The 14,329-nt window shown below is 58.4% G+C and overlaps 4 protein-coding genes across 4 annotated transcripts; 3 read left to right on the forward strand and 1 right to left on the reverse strand.

The window, feature by feature from the left end:
- Positions 1 to 669: 669 nt before the first annotated feature.
- SLS55_007237 (uncharacterized protein) lies at positions 670 to 3,689 on the forward strand (the record flags this gene model as incomplete). The annotated part of the gene is made up of 4 exons (XM_066778658.1): positions 670 to 706; positions 965 to 2,175; positions 2,641 to 3,465; positions 3,537 to 3,689. 4 exons carry the CDS (start codon positions 670 to 672, stop codon positions 3,687 to 3,689), a joined length of 2,226 nt encoding a protein of 741 aa, XP_066631095.1.
- A 1,424-nt stretch (positions 3,690 to 5,113) lies between these two features.
- ROM2 (RHO1 GDP-GTP exchange protein 2) lies at positions 5,114 to 8,916 on the reverse strand (the record flags this gene model as incomplete). Its single annotated transcript, XM_066778659.1, has 4 exons — positions 5,114 to 5,242; positions 5,302 to 5,733; positions 5,783 to 6,210; positions 6,261 to 8,916. The coding sequence occupies 4 exons, from the start codon at positions 8,914 to 8,916 to the stop codon at positions 5,114 to 5,116; spliced, it is 3,645 nt and encodes a 1,214-aa protein (XP_066631096.1).
- A 681-nt stretch (positions 8,917 to 9,597) lies between these two features.
- VMA11 (v-type proton ATPase 16 kDa proteolipid subunit 2) lies at positions 9,598 to 10,405 on the forward strand (the record flags this gene model as incomplete). Its single annotated transcript, XM_066778660.1, has 7 exons — positions 9,598 to 9,642; positions 9,693 to 9,710; positions 9,768 to 9,780; positions 9,836 to 9,885; positions 9,971 to 10,168; positions 10,221 to 10,306; positions 10,363 to 10,405. The coding sequence occupies 7 exons, from the start codon at positions 9,598 to 9,600 to the stop codon at positions 10,403 to 10,405; spliced, it is 453 nt and encodes a 150-aa protein (XP_066631097.1).
- Positions 10,406 to 11,851: 1,446 nt separating this feature from the next.
- On the forward strand, positions 11,852 to 13,381 carry PKA4 (cytochrome c oxidase subunit 1; the record flags this gene model as incomplete). The annotated part of the gene is made up of 7 exons (XM_066778661.1): positions 11,852 to 12,104; positions 12,212 to 12,259; positions 12,316 to 12,440; positions 12,496 to 12,721; positions 12,772 to 12,834; positions 12,892 to 12,997; positions 13,060 to 13,381. The coding sequence occupies 7 exons, from the start codon at positions 11,852 to 11,854 to the stop codon at positions 13,379 to 13,381; spliced, it is 1,143 nt and encodes a 380-aa protein (XP_066631098.1).
- Positions 13,382 to 14,329: the final 948 nt, after the last annotated feature.

The raw sequence follows: 14,329 nt of genomic DNA on the forward strand, positions 1-14,329 counted from the left end.
ACAGCTTTCCCGCGTTGGCCCGGCGATTATCGATACGCCGACCTTCATCCCGTCCCGACGTCATCCCTCCACACATGGAAACATCCATTGCGCACAACCCTCACCTACCTAGGTGCATCATCACCGCGACCCTCCGCCGTGCCGCCGACGCCAGAGCCCTGCACTGTCCGTCGCTGGGCCATCATTGACTGGCCCGAATCTCGCTGCCCTCCGCAGTGGCCCCATCGAGGAAAGCGGCCCCAAGCCACCTGTCCGCTGCGAACTGCTGCTCCACCTTCGTTGCTTCCCTTCACATTCATTGCTTCCTTTCACCTGGTGGTGTCAGACGAAGGGCCGTTGCTGCTCAGGCCAATCATAGCCCGGTATGCTGCATTCACTTCGCTTCACTCGATAGCCGTACCAATTGACCATGTTCCGCTGTTTCGCCGTCCACGGTACAATGACACACAATAGCCATTGTTCCCGTTCACCAAAATTGACTCTTCATGCAATCCCACTCTCTTCTGACTGCAACCTCCACTTCGGCAGCCGACCAGCTGCAACTCTTTTCTTGACCCTGCTTCATCGTCCACGAACGCTGGTTGCCTCACTCCAGCAACCTTTTGACTGCGCTCCGGCGCTGCCGCCGCTCACAACCCTGACACCAATACAGTTCCATCCACCCTGACCATGGCGTCCCTCAGAGAGCTCATGAGCTTAGGTGCTGGTGAGTGGAATTACGCCGGACTCGACCAGGATAACAATCCCCTGCACTATTCGTCACGTCCGCCGAGGCGCCGCTCATCCCAGAAGCGAAATGCCCCAATCCATCAGCATGATGATGATGTTCCGCCCTCATCCCCGCAGTCTTCAGCACCGCCCCAAAGCCCAACAGTACCTACGCCGCCCCAGTCCGCACCTTCGTCGCGGACAAGCGTTTCTGCCAACCATGATCCAAGCGAGAGTGAGAGTGAGTTGTCTTCAGTCCAGGATGTCAGTGACTGGAGCGACGACGAGAAAAGATCCCCCAAGAAAAGGAAGCTCGATGTACCAGATGCTCGGCCAAAAAGGGCCCGCAAGCCTACGCAGAAGGTCTTGGCAAACCGCGTCGCTGAGGCTAACAAAAAGCCAAGGAAGAGGTCAGCCACTGCAACAGTTCTGAAGCTTGATGGTTGGCAATTTGACTCAAGCGCCGGCTCTGGTGAGCCCGCATCCTCCTTGCCGCCGACTACTCCTGCTCCCGAATCGGTTCAAGCACAGGGAAAGCCTGCATCCCCACTGCCGTCAATCGCCCCCGTTCCGGAACCAGCTCAGGCACGAGAAGAGCAGGATCCTTCGAACTTCTCATCCTCTTTGAGTCCAAAGCCCGAGGAACAGCAGCTTCAGGAGGTCCCCAGCTCTGTCGTCGTCGCCGCAGCACCTGAAGATCGCGACTTGGAGGCCGACCCTACGTTCCAGGTCACCCCTCCCAGATCGAGTCGAAAACGCCCCCGGCCCAAGAACGCAGACAGCTCTCCCGCATCAATTACAGCAGTCCTCAGCGAAAGGAGTGGTAGCGCAGATGTGGTTCCTGATCCGATTCCCGAGCATCTGAGGCATCTCGTCGAAGTCTCAAGGCAGCTGATGGAAATTAGCGGATGTCCAATAGACGAGAAGCCGCCTCCCGTTGGTCAGCCAGAAGTCTGGGCTGATGGCCGTCAGGCGCTCTGCGAGTCTTTGCCCTACTTCCGAGCGTACCAAGGCGCCGGCTACTGTACGGGCGGCTTTGCATTCTCGTTCATGTTCGACAAGCAAGGATGTTCCCGTGATTACATGGACTCAGATGTGGTAATCGCACGCTCTGGTGGAGGCCTGTCCAGAGAAAAAAGCACAGGAGAGATGATACGCCAAAACGACCAGTCGGAAACCTCGCAGGTGAGGAGTGTGAAGAACAACATCGACCAGTACAACCCATTGGTTATCCTCAGCGGCGATCAAAACCGACAATGTCCCTCTAAATTACCCCATGTCTACAACGTTTTGGACTGGTTCAAGCCAACGCACGTCTGGGCCGAGAAATTCAACGGCAAAGTCAACATCCGCTACCGGTTTGAGAAGCTGTGCTTAGACAAGCAAAGCTGGTGGGCTCCTTCGGACGTCTCAGACCTGATGACTGTTGACGCACAGGCACCCCCACAGGCACCCCCACATGTTCACGTTTGCTCACATTGTAAGCGAATGAGCCAGCAGGTCTACCTACAGGGTTGGATGTGTCTACAGTCAGATTGCCCTCTGTTCTGGACTCTTGAGTCGGGAAATGAACCGCAAGAAGCCGGCCTGCTATACGATCCTCGGTTTCTAAAGCAACATACTCCCTGGCCTCACGCCAATGCCCCGCAACCTCTACGGCCAAACCATCTCACACTAGGCCCAGCGCCGATATTGGGAGACGATGTGGCGTGGGCTGCAGCTAAAGGCTTGGTATGTCCTCAATGTGGGCGCTGCAATTCAAGAGAAGCTTGGGAAGGCTGGTACTGCGAAAATCCAGCCTGTGATTTCGTCTACAGTCTGCCACACGTAAACATCCCGGCCAATGCTCTGCACCATGCCTACGACCCTCTATCATCCTGTTACACGTTTTCTAAGGATTTGTGCTTGCCACACATTCCCTTGCGCGTGGAGTTCGCACACAACTACCGAATCAACTATTTCACAATTCCGGGCGTGGACGGCTTCATCGCACACTTCATCGCCAACAAAACCATTAACGAGGAAGCCGGCGGGCCCGACGACATGTGGACGGAACTTCAGGCTGAAGACCTAGGCCTTCGCCGGCGCCCGCTCGGCTCCTCCACGCTCAGAGGCCCCACGCTGACCCAGCACTTCGCCGTCAACTACGGCATGCCCTACAAATTCATCGCCTCGACCGCCAGCCGCCCATTCAGCAGCGCCGCTCGGCCCATCACCGCGACCCGCTCTCGGCTCAACTGGGCGGCCCGCCACTGCGTCGGCCACGACGCACATGCCAAGGAGTTCAACGAGCTTCTCGCGCTGGGCTACTTCGAGAGGCAGAAGATCGACTACCACGACGACGGCGAGCGCGGCCTCGGCCCCACCATCGCCACCCTGTCCGTCGGCGCGCCCGCCGCGATGAGCATCCGCATGAAGGCCAAGCACTACCACGGCATGTCGAAGGGGGGCGCGTACGTCAACGCCGCGCCCATGCCGGGCTGCGAGAAGTACGAGGAGCGCCGCGTTGCGCACGCGGAGCTGGACCGGTTGAAGAAGCTGAAGCAGGAGAAGCTGAAGGAGAAGAAGCCGAAGGGGGAGAAGCCAAAGCAGCGGAAGAGCATCGGCGAGGTAGATGCGTATGACAAGATGCTGAAGGCGCTGCCGCGGCAGTTGGGGCTGAACACGGCGAAGAACGCCAAGGACGCGGTGACGATGCACTTGCGGCATGGGGATATCGTGGTTATGCACGGGCGGAAGATCCAGGAGTACTACGAGGTGAGTCTTGTTTTTTTTTTTTTTTTTTGTGTGACGGGGAGTGGCAGCTGATTCGGATGATTTGTTTGTAGCATGCGGTCGAGCCTATCGGCAAGCTCCGCTTCGCCTTGACCTGCCGGTACATCGACCCGGACTCACTTAAGCCTGAGGACTGCCCCGACTATGAGGTTGAGGCGGATGCTGGAGATTACGACGGTTCGAGGCTTCCCGCTGTGTCTGCTTGAATTTCGACGTTGGGGGGCGGGGCAGATGGTTTCCTCATCGGTGCTGGTCATTAATACTTACCTGGATGCATGGATTTGGGGAGAGTGAGCTCATTATACTCCCCTACTTCTTCGATTGAATCACTAGTATGAGGCTTGATAGCAGGGTCATGACAATCGAGTGTATTATTTGACACGGTGCTTCTCTCGCGGGGGAAACCGTGAGAAATGTGTTACTACGCTCCATGAATGAAACCATTCACTCACTCCACAGCGCCCTCCGAGAAAGCAAAATACGAGTCACAACGATCAGCGGAACACATGTCAGTTAAGGGAAGAGTCAGTCCACGGGAGCCGGGCGGGCAGCACGGGAGACGGCCCCTCAAACCAAAGGTGGTTGGTAGGGGCGGCAAGAGAGAAGAAGCTTTCAACCAGCGCCATCATTCAATCAATCAATCAATCAATCAATCACTCACTCACTCAGCATGATAAAGAGGAGCTTCCGCCAACTGCTATGTGAGGTACGCAAACAAGGATTAAACAAAAAAAGACGTAACCAAGGCTGAACAAGGCGGCAACACATCATAAAGAAGAGTCTCAAAGTAAAGACCTAAAAAAAAAAAAAAAAAAAAAAAAGAGAGAAAAGGATAAGGATTCAGGGTCAGGGGAATGGACGGGGAGGGAGGGAGGGAGGAGGGAAGGAGGGAGCGAGGAAGGGAGAAACGCTCCGAGTACGACTTTCAGGAGAGAGAGGGGGGGAGAAAAAAAAAGAGAAGATCTGTCTGGGCAACAGGGACAACCAAAATCGGAGAGATCCAGGGCTAAGTAACACAAACAACCAGAGTTCAATTCTTTGTACAAATCGCATTACGCGCTTTTTTTAAGATTGTCGACATGCTGCGTTGGTCTGTGGAGAGAGATATGAGGGAGATGGGGTGGGGAAAAAAAAGGGGGGGAGGGGATGGAGGTTAACTCGCTCGAGGAAACAAGAGATTTACGTAGGGGTCAGTCAGCACCAGACGGGGAGAGATAAACAAGCATGCGCGTCGTGGAGAGGAAAGAGAAGGGGGGGAAATGGGTGTGGAGATTCCCGTGCAAGGACCACGCTCCCCCGCCACACAACGAACCATTCGTGCCCAAGGCGGATCAAGCACGCAAAGAATAGGACGCAAAAGAGTCGGAAAAAAGGTAGAGACCCATGTATTTGATGAATTAACGCCTGCATCAACAGGCAGTGAAAGGAAAAGGAGATGAAACAATAGGCCAGACTTCTTTGATGAGGATGAAGCGTCAAAACGATCTGTTCAACACGATGCATGATGCCGCTGCTGCAGAGGTGGTATCGGGAGCGCCGGAGATAAAAGGGAACCAACGACAAAACGCCGGGAGCACAACAGCGCCACGAGCCCGACGGAACCAAACGAGAACACGGTAGGCGTACAATTCTACGGCGAGAAGCTCTGCGCCGGGATCTGCGGCGGCTTCGTCGGCTGCGGCGGGCTCTGCGGGCGCGACCAGAAATCCAGCGATGCGATCGTATCCTCGCCCATCTCGTCTTCGTACGCATACAGGATCTTGTGAGGCTCAGAGTCAGCATGCAGCCACTTACCGCCAATCGATGCCGGGCCCTTACCTCTCTCGTGGACGAGTGCAGCATCCTGATGTTCTTCGCCGTCAGGATATGGACCAGCATACCCGTCTCCATGTGCCTGATTTCGATGAAGCTGGGCTCGAAGGCAAGGATGTACGGGTTGAATATCGCAAATGCCTGCGGCGTGCCCTCCCACGTGATCTTCCAGTCCGGACGCGCCCGCCAACCGTTGCGGTTGACGAAGAACGAGAAGTCCGTGTAGCAGAGCAGGAACTCGGACGAGAGCCGCTCGATGTGGATCGGCTTGATGTTCTCGCGCCTTGCGACAAAGTCCAGCGACGTGTCGGCTTGATCCAACAGCGACTGCGTCTCGAGCGTCTCGAGGGACACGACTTCGAAGCCCTTGGCACAGCCAACGCAAAGCTTGGAGCGCAGGAAATGGATCGACGTCGATTCGGTGGGAATGTAGAATTCCTATGCTCGCGTTAGTTGCAGCATCGAGCGCGGCCCGGTGCAATCCTACCTTGTAAGGCTTGAGCACATCCTGGCCACCGGCCAGCATCCTGGAGAAACCCGTCTTCTTCGACTTCTTGCTGATGCCTTCCATGGGCTCGTACACCTTGATCGTCGTCGAGAGGGCTGACGTCTTGACACAGCACACGAGGTGCTGGCCAACACACACACCGGCCTTGAAGAAGTTGGCATGGCAGATCTTGCGACCCCTCTTGGTCATGGAGCCTTGGTTGTCGTCGGGGTCTAGCGCCTCCATGGGATACGAGTACATGGTCTTGTCGGAGAGAACCAGCAGAATCTGGTGCTGCTCCAGGACGTCGATTTGAGTGACCGTCTTGCATTCCAATACCCGCCTGGGCTTGATAGAAGCGTCTCTCGGCCTGCGGTCAGCAACGTACACGCCAAAGTCAGTGCCATAGGCCAGCTTCCGGCCACCATCTGCTTCGGCGTCAGCAACCAACCTCGCAGACGAAAACGAAAATACTGACCGAGAGGCACGCAGCAATTGACCTTGATGGCCTGGTTGAAGAAGCCTTCGCACACAATCTCCTTGGTGAAAATATTACTGCGGTCCCTGAGGTTCTTCTGCTGCGTCTGGATGTGCTTCATCCACTTCTCCTGCGAAATCTGCGTCGATGCGTACAGCGTCTGCTCGTAACCGCCCTTGCCCAGGTGTTTGAAGGTGATCGGGTAGCCCTGTTGTTTATTGTCCGCTTTCGCACCTGCATTCAAATTTGTTTTGTTGGCGCCGAGGCTTAAGCTGGATGAGGACCGTCTTGCCATACCTTGCTTGGGCAAAACCTCCTCCATTTGCGTAATCACCAGAAGCTCCAGTGGAATTGGTTTCTTGTACACCTTCATCTCCTCCTTCTTGTTGACCGTCTTTATCCTGACAAGTAGAACCGCGTGGTCGAATAGGTAGGCCTGGATGTCACTGGTGTTATCCGTGGGTGTCTTCTTCAACGAGCCCTTGAAGATGAGTTGGCGGTTCTCCTCTGTCAGCTTCAAATCCACATATTCACCCGGGCGGAATTTCAGATCCCTGTTCAGCTGCACCAAGTTGAAATGGTTCTCCGCCCTTCCTGATTCGACGTTGACCTTTGAAAGCGTGTCCTTGATAATCACAATGGCCTTGGGGATGTCCTCCTTGTCCGGGTTGTCGTCTGCCGTGTACTTCAGCACGTTCTCGAGCAGAAGCGGATAACGGGCCAATCTGGTTGTCGGCTTGGTGAGGTAACCGTTCAACTCCAGCTTTCTTGACTCCTTCATCCTCTCGACCTCTTCCACGAACTTTGCGAATGCTGGATTCGTCTTCTTCTCGTGTTCGAATTCATACTTGCCGAAGAGCTGGTTTGCACCGTACTTGATAAAAGGCCCGAAATGCGGCACGTACTCCCCGAAGATATCTCCGACGTTGTGCACGACGGGCGCTTGTTGTTGTCTGCGCGTCAGGGATTCCGCAAGACGGGCGTTGACTTTGTACACCTCCTGGCAGTTGGAGAAGACGGTGCGGATGAACTTTTCGCGGCGATGCTCTGGGATCGGCGACGTTTGGGGGTTCCGAAGGGGCTTCATCCAGAAGTCGCGAAGATACTCCAGATCCTTCACGAAGTCTCGCTCCGTGTACATCAGTTCCGAAATAACTTCCTGGCGCTTCTTCTCCTTGTCGGTGATGCTGTCGGCGATTTCCTTGGACACCGTCATGATCCAGAGCTTCTTCTCCTCGCCGTCGTCCTCTTCGTGGAGACTGGTCTTCGATTCCTGCTTCTTGAGACCTGGCTGGGGCTTCAGGTTCAACCGTGCCTGCTGTTCCAGCCTCCGGGGGCAAGCAATCGAGTAGCACAGCTTATCACGCGTGCAAGTCGGCGAGTAACATTCGGTGAGGAGGGTAAAGACGCCGTTGACCTCGGTCGAGTCCTCCATGAGGGTCTCGCGGAACTGGTAGACCTCGGCCTGCGAATCGCGTAACCTGTGCGCATACGTGACTTCGTGGAAGAACTTTTGCGCATCCAGAGACCGGCCCAAAAGAAGCGCAAGATTTCTGTCCGATGTTCTGATGATGTATCCTATGAGCTCCACCGCTTCGGCGCCGGTGAAAGCGCTTTGGTACACCAGACCGTCCTTATCCTTCTCGCCCAACACGATCCTCTCCCGGAACACCTCGGCAACCCTGGACAAAAGCGCTGGATACACCAATGGCCGCTCTCGCGGAGCCCCGGCGGCCCCCTGGCGGCCGGAGCCAGACTTGGTCGGCTTCAGCGCATTCTCGCCAGCTTCAGATGGTGGGCAGATGGTCGAGGCCATGGACATGGTCCTCTGCGTGCTGAAACTTCCTTGGCTCGGACTTCTCGTCTTCGTGCCCGGCTGGGGAACGAAAGGCTGCACGGGGCCGGTCGCGGGACGCTCCATGGGCACACCATTGGGCTCCTGCTTCGGACGGTTCGGTATGACGCGCCCACTCATGGTCTGGGCGTACTCGTGGTCACGGTTGAAGGACGACAAAGACATGGTTCTCTCGTCGGAGCGCTCGGGGACCACGCGTCCGGAAGCGGTCATCCTGGCCTGGTTGTTCATGTAGGGAGCCTGGCGGAAAGTGTGGGCGGGGTTCACGTTGTAGCCAGGGGGGTAGATTTGCGGGCGCGGGGCGGAGGCGAGCGATTGCGAGCGATACGCATCGGAATTCAGGGCCGGACCGGGAGCGCCGGGAGGAAACCTCTGGGGGAGGGGCTTGTTGGCGTAGCCTTGGGGGGGCGGCATGCCGCCCATGCGCTGGGGCATGTCGTACGGACGGCGGTCGGGGCGGATGGGCTGCGGCAGGTAGTGGCCTTGAGGCTGGCCGCGGGGAGGAGCTGGGCCGTTCGGAGGCCCTCTTGGCGGCGGCATGTAGCCGTTGGGCTGGGGTGGGCCGTAGCCGTTGGCGCCGGGCCGCATGGGCGGCATGCGCTGCATCATGTCCGAGACCTGGCCCGACATGGTGGCGGCGCGGTCGGGCGGGCGCTGGAAGGACTGCGATGTCATTGTCTGCGAGCGACCGTCCTGCGGGCGGGCGCCGAAGATGTCGTTGAAGGCGGCATCGCGACCCCCATGGCCGTAACCGGCAGGACGGCCGTAGTCCCTGCCCTGCTGAGCGCTATAGTCGGCCATGTGGAGCTAGCCAGCACGGCGATGTGCGAGGAGCAGCGCGGCAGCCCGCTCCTCAGCTGTGGGTGTGGTTGCGTGGCCCTGGGCGGGAGTGAGGGATGCGAGAGGCAGGAGTGGACGGGGCGGCGTTGGCTTGGATGACCCTGCAGCGATCGGCAGGACGCGCTCGGGGCTCTGGTGACGGGGGCTGGCGTTCAGCGAGCGGGCGGCGGCAGCACTCGGGGTGAGGTGGGAGGGTTCAGACTTGTCTGCTGGGACGGTGCGGGTGCTCCTGGGAGGCGGCCGGGAGAGCGGGCGTGGTCGCGGCTGGGGCACGATATCTGTCGTCTAGCGGCCGAGGGGCTCGAGGTGCGCAGGGGCGGGCCGCGGAGCAGGCGGGCGCGGCGGATAGCAATGAGCGGGGAGAGAGAGGCAGAGGGGAGGTCGCTAGATCCGTCGGCCTTGGGCTGGGTTGAGGGACTAGAGGTCGAGGGCCTGGGGTTGTCTCGCGCGAAGAACGCTCCAGGGCTAAGGCCGCGTGAGTGCCGCCAAAGCGTCCAACCTTAGGTTCCGCCGCCGACGAGCGCAGCGTCTCAGCTTGCACCCACGCACCCACGCACCCACCCCGTCAACACCACCACCGCATCCACGCCGCGCCTCTCCATCGCCCAGCCTAAGCTGCACTGCACCGCCGCTTGCACCGCCATGGAGTCCGACCTGACCCCCAAGTTCGCGCCCTTCTTCGGCATGGTACGTCGCCCGTCTAGCAGCAGCACACCGTCCCAGCTAACACTCTCCAGGGCGGGATTGCCTTCGCGGTAAGCTTGCTCCCATCGCGCACCGGCCTGCTGATCTCTCGCTGACCCGCCGTCAAGATGATCTTCGGATGTACGTCGCCCGCAGACTCGATCCCGCAAAGCAGCACCCACTAACAACCGCGCAGGCGCCGGAGCTGCGTACGGCACGGCCAAGTCTGGCATCGGCATCTCCGGTGTGGGAACCTTCAGGCCCGACCTGATCATGAAGGCAAGCACCGCGCCAGAGCCGCCAGTGGTGCAGGCGAGCTAACGTCGGGCAGTCGCTCATCCCAGTCGTCATGTCGGGTATCATCGCCGTCTACGCACTGGTCATTGCCGTCCTCATCGCCGGCGACATGGGCCCGCCTCCGGGGCAGAACTACAGCTTGTTCAGCGGCTTCATGCATCTTGCGTGCGGCCTGTCTGTGGGCCTGACGGGCACCGCCGCCGGATACGCGATTGGCAAAGTGGGAGACATGGTGCGTTTGGAGTCACGGAACACTGGGGGGCGCTCTGTGCTGACTTGATCAGGGTGTGCGCTCGTACATGCAACAGTCAAGGATCTTCGTTGGCATGGTTCTGATTCTCATTTTCGGCGAAGTCTTGGGCCTCTACGGGTATGCACACACGCAGCTTTGCGAAACCGCAAGGGCGACAACTGACGTCTTGGCAGGCTTATCGTCGGTCTGATCCTCAACACTCACAGCAGGGGTTAAGCAGCTATTCTGATGAAGCATGCGTGGGTTCCCCAGGCGTCGAGCAGACCCCTGCCAGTGCACCCGACAGCTGTGCTACGCGGGACTGCACCATCATCATGTAGGTAATTGTATCAAATGTCTGGACGTCGACGTGAGTCTTGAATGCGCGCAGATCCGTCCAGATGTGAGATCCAATTACCCATGTAGGAAGAGTGTACCGTCTTCGGTGAGCTCAGTAGATATTCTGCCACCTGCTGTGACCGCCCTAACGCGAGCCAGAAGGCGGTATATGTACGCGAATGTATTGTACGAAGGGAAATAAAGGGAGTTTACGGTTTACATGGCAAATAAAACAGCGATGCGACGGCACAGCAAACCGAGATTCGTCATGCGGTCAGTGCCCGTGCCGAAGTTATCATGCAAATAGAGAGATTGAGATCGCGTTTGAGATGGAAATTCGGGACAGCACTGGCGCTGCGTGTGACAAGAATTGAGCCCAGATATTGCACCGTATTGACGCGGGGGTTGAATCTAACGGACGCGTCAAGATTAAATTCAAAGAGTGTCGCGTCCTTGGTGGAGCTTATCTGTCAGCTGTTGTGCCGGGCGGCGCATGGCTTGGCTCGGCGGCTCGGCAGCAGGTGACGTCGGGACCTGGACGGGCAGAATAAGCTCTGGAACAAGCCGACAGCGCGGCGAACTCTATTATGTCGAGGGGCCGGTGGATCTCGTTGCCCAGCACGTCGACCTCGTGCACCCCAAGGCGACGTGCAGTCTGCAGCCGCCCTGGCCTCCCGGCGGGTGACAAAAGGATTGGGCCTACCGCATCTGTCTCATCAGTGTGTATATGGGCAGGTGAAGACAGGATCCGGACGCAAATGCGTGTGCTCTGAACACGCCAGATCTTATCGCTGGCTGGGAGAGTGTACCTAGCGACCTTCTGTCACCTGCCGTGCTCGTCCATGGCCCTGAGCACGGCCGCCGGCCGGCGTGTTCCCGCACGTCATTCCTGCACGGCGCTTCCGCTGGGCCCCCACGCTGCAGGCGCCGCAGGGTCGAACGGCTGGGCTGGACCAGACGGCTTGGGCGTGCATGTCTGCGGTCCCAGAGGCCGCGGCGGCGCTGAAGTGCCGCTGCACGGCGTAGGGGGCATTGGGGCATTGGGGCGCTGGAGGGCGGCGTTCACGGCGGATGGGGCGGTGGGCGGGACCGGGGCCTTGTCAGCGGCTGTCAGATGAAGCGTGAAGCGTCATTGCTGAGATTCGCGCCGGCTCAGGCCCCTCTATCAAAACACAACCCAAAGCGCGACCGCCGGTTTGCATCGCCTATCCAGCAGCCCCAGGCCCCGAACCACCGCCCGCCGCTCCCCCCGGCCTCGCACGCGCGATGTGCTGAGCCTCCCACGCACCACGAGATCCAGCAGCGCCCACTTCCGCCCGCAGAGCCTTCCCAAGCGCATCGGCCATGGCCGCAGCCGCGATGCACCACCTCGTCCCGCACAGCATGCGCAGCTCGCACAACGACGACCCACACCACCACTACTCGCAACAGATGGCGCAGCGCGAGCAGGAGAAGCACCACCTGGCCGCCTGGGAGGCCGACCGGCAGACGCTCGAGCCCGACGTCGTCGCCCAGGACCCGGCCAAGAAGCGCGTCGGCCACTCGTCGCGCCACCTGCGCTGCGAGGACTTTGAGCTCATAAAGACTCTGGGCACCGGTATGCGCAATGCCTGCTCTCCGCGCGGCGACACGCCTGCTAAGCCTGTGCCTTGTTAGGGACGTTTGCGAGAGTCTGGCTTGCGCGCCTGTCCAGCTCTCGGCAAGGCGACGCGGACAAGGTCTTTGCGCTGAAGATCCTCCGCAAGGTCGACGGTATGCCATCCAGCACGCCCCGCAACCCCAAGCCACCGCGCCTGACCATGCGCCAGTAATCCGCCTCAAGCAAGTCGAGCATGTGCGCAACGAGCGCAACGTCCTGGCCGCCGTTGCCGGCCACCCCTTCATCACCACCATGGTCGCCAGTTTCCAGGACCACGACTCCCTCTACATGCTCGTCAGTCGTGCGCACCCTACGCCCCCAGCCCGCTCCTGCTGACCGTGCCCCGCAGCTCGACTACTGCCCCGGCGGCGAGGTTTTCAGCTACCTGCGCCGCGCACGTCGCTTCAACGAGCCGACCTCGCAGTTCTACGCCGCCGAGATTGTGCTGATTTTGGAGTTCCTCCACGAAAAGGAAGGAGTTGCTTACCGAGACCTGAAGCCCGAAAACATCCTCATAGACGCCGAGGGCCACCTCAAGCTGGTGGACTTTGGTTTCGCAAAGAAAGTCGAAAACAGTCAGTCGCCATCGCCATGCCCTCCGTGAAGCCTGCTAACTGGGGTCCAGGGGAAACGTACACATTATGTGGCACTCCCGAATACCTGGCACCGGAAGTAATTAGGAATACGGGTAACGTTTTCTCCACTAGCCTAGTGCGGCCTTGACGCCCGACTGACGGGAAAACAGGCCACGGCTGCGCCGTTGACTGGTGGGCTTTTGGCATTTTGGTCTACGAATTTCTCGTGGGCCAACCACCTTTCTGGGACCAAAACCCCATGAAGATTTATGAGCAGTATGATGATCCGAAGGCTGCGTCACCCTGCATGATGTTGCCGCTGACTTTGCGTGTTGCAGGATTGTCGAGGGCAGAGTGCGCTTCCCCTCCGCCATGTCTCCGGACGCACGAGACCTAATCAGCAAGCTGTGCACCGTCGACACGTCCAAACGGCTCGGCAACCTCAAGGGCGGTGCTGCAGCAGTGAAATCGCACCCCTGGTTCCGGCATATCGACTGGGATGCGCTGTACCACCGCAAGGTGCAGGGACCGATTGTACCACATCTGCGCGGGCCTGCCGATACGCGGAATTTTGACGAGTATGACCCGGAGCCCGAGGGCCGTGCGCCGTACACGGATGACATGGCCAAGAAGTATGACGAGATGTTCAAGGACTTCTAGGACGGGGTCGATGACGCATGAATCAAAAAGAAAGCAAAAAAAGAAACGACGCCGGTTCCACGGTGCGGTGTTGAGGAGTGCGCTAAGAGCAGAGGCAGCATCGCAATGCCTACGACGACCACGAGCGATCGATCTCTGTACTCAACGGTGTTTTACGGGTGGGCTTGGGCGGCTTGATACCTTTTGGAATCATCACGTACATTGGGTACAGCATTAAATACTTTGTTTTTTCGTTATTGTTTCCTTTTTATCTTATTGTCACGGCAGACGCTGTACAGTGTACCTAACTAGTCTTAGTTGCCGTAGTACTCTCCTTTGCTCGGGTCCGCGGTATTGCAAGTTAGTGGTAGTAGATGTGAGAGCAAGGACGAGCATCAGATACGACGAATGAATGCGTGGAGTTCTGGTTGACTTTGGATTGCCCATGGCTTGACGAGCTACAGAGTCAGGTGGTCATCTGATGGTTACGAGTCGGTTAGCTTGGGCTGACGTAGTTGAAGGTCTGTCCTGATGGACGCTACTACCATCCATTCTCACCATTACGATACTAAGATTACGAGGCCGAGGGCGAGGCGTCTTTGCCGGTTTTCAGGCCGAGACCGACGACGTCGCAGAACACGTGGATATTCTGGGTAGCAGGGTCGGAAAGCCGGGTCGGTATGGCGGCAGTGCAACACCAGTTAGTGTAGGGATCTGCCATGCAAGATCGATCCCAACAACTACTGGAGGTGTCTTGTCAGCAAGCTTATGGGTGGGTGTATAAGCCGGCCACCACTTGCCTGATCGGGCAGTTCGGTGGGAAGCGAGCCAACCCCGCGCTTTCGCTCGCCCGTTGCCGGAACCCCGCATCCTTGACCACGCCCTGTTTTGTGCCCTGCCCTGCCACGCTGCCCACTCGCTCCACTCCGCTGATATCCGCACCATGCCTCTTGCTCGCATTACCCGAGG

Source organism: Diplodia seriata (assembly GCF_021436955.1).
Source record: "Diplodia seriata strain FDS-637 chromosome Unknown scaffold_7, whole genome shotgun sequence".
Taxonomy (NCBI): Eukaryota; Fungi; Ascomycota; class Dothideomycetes; order Botryosphaeriales; family Botryosphaeriaceae; genus Diplodia; species Diplodia seriata.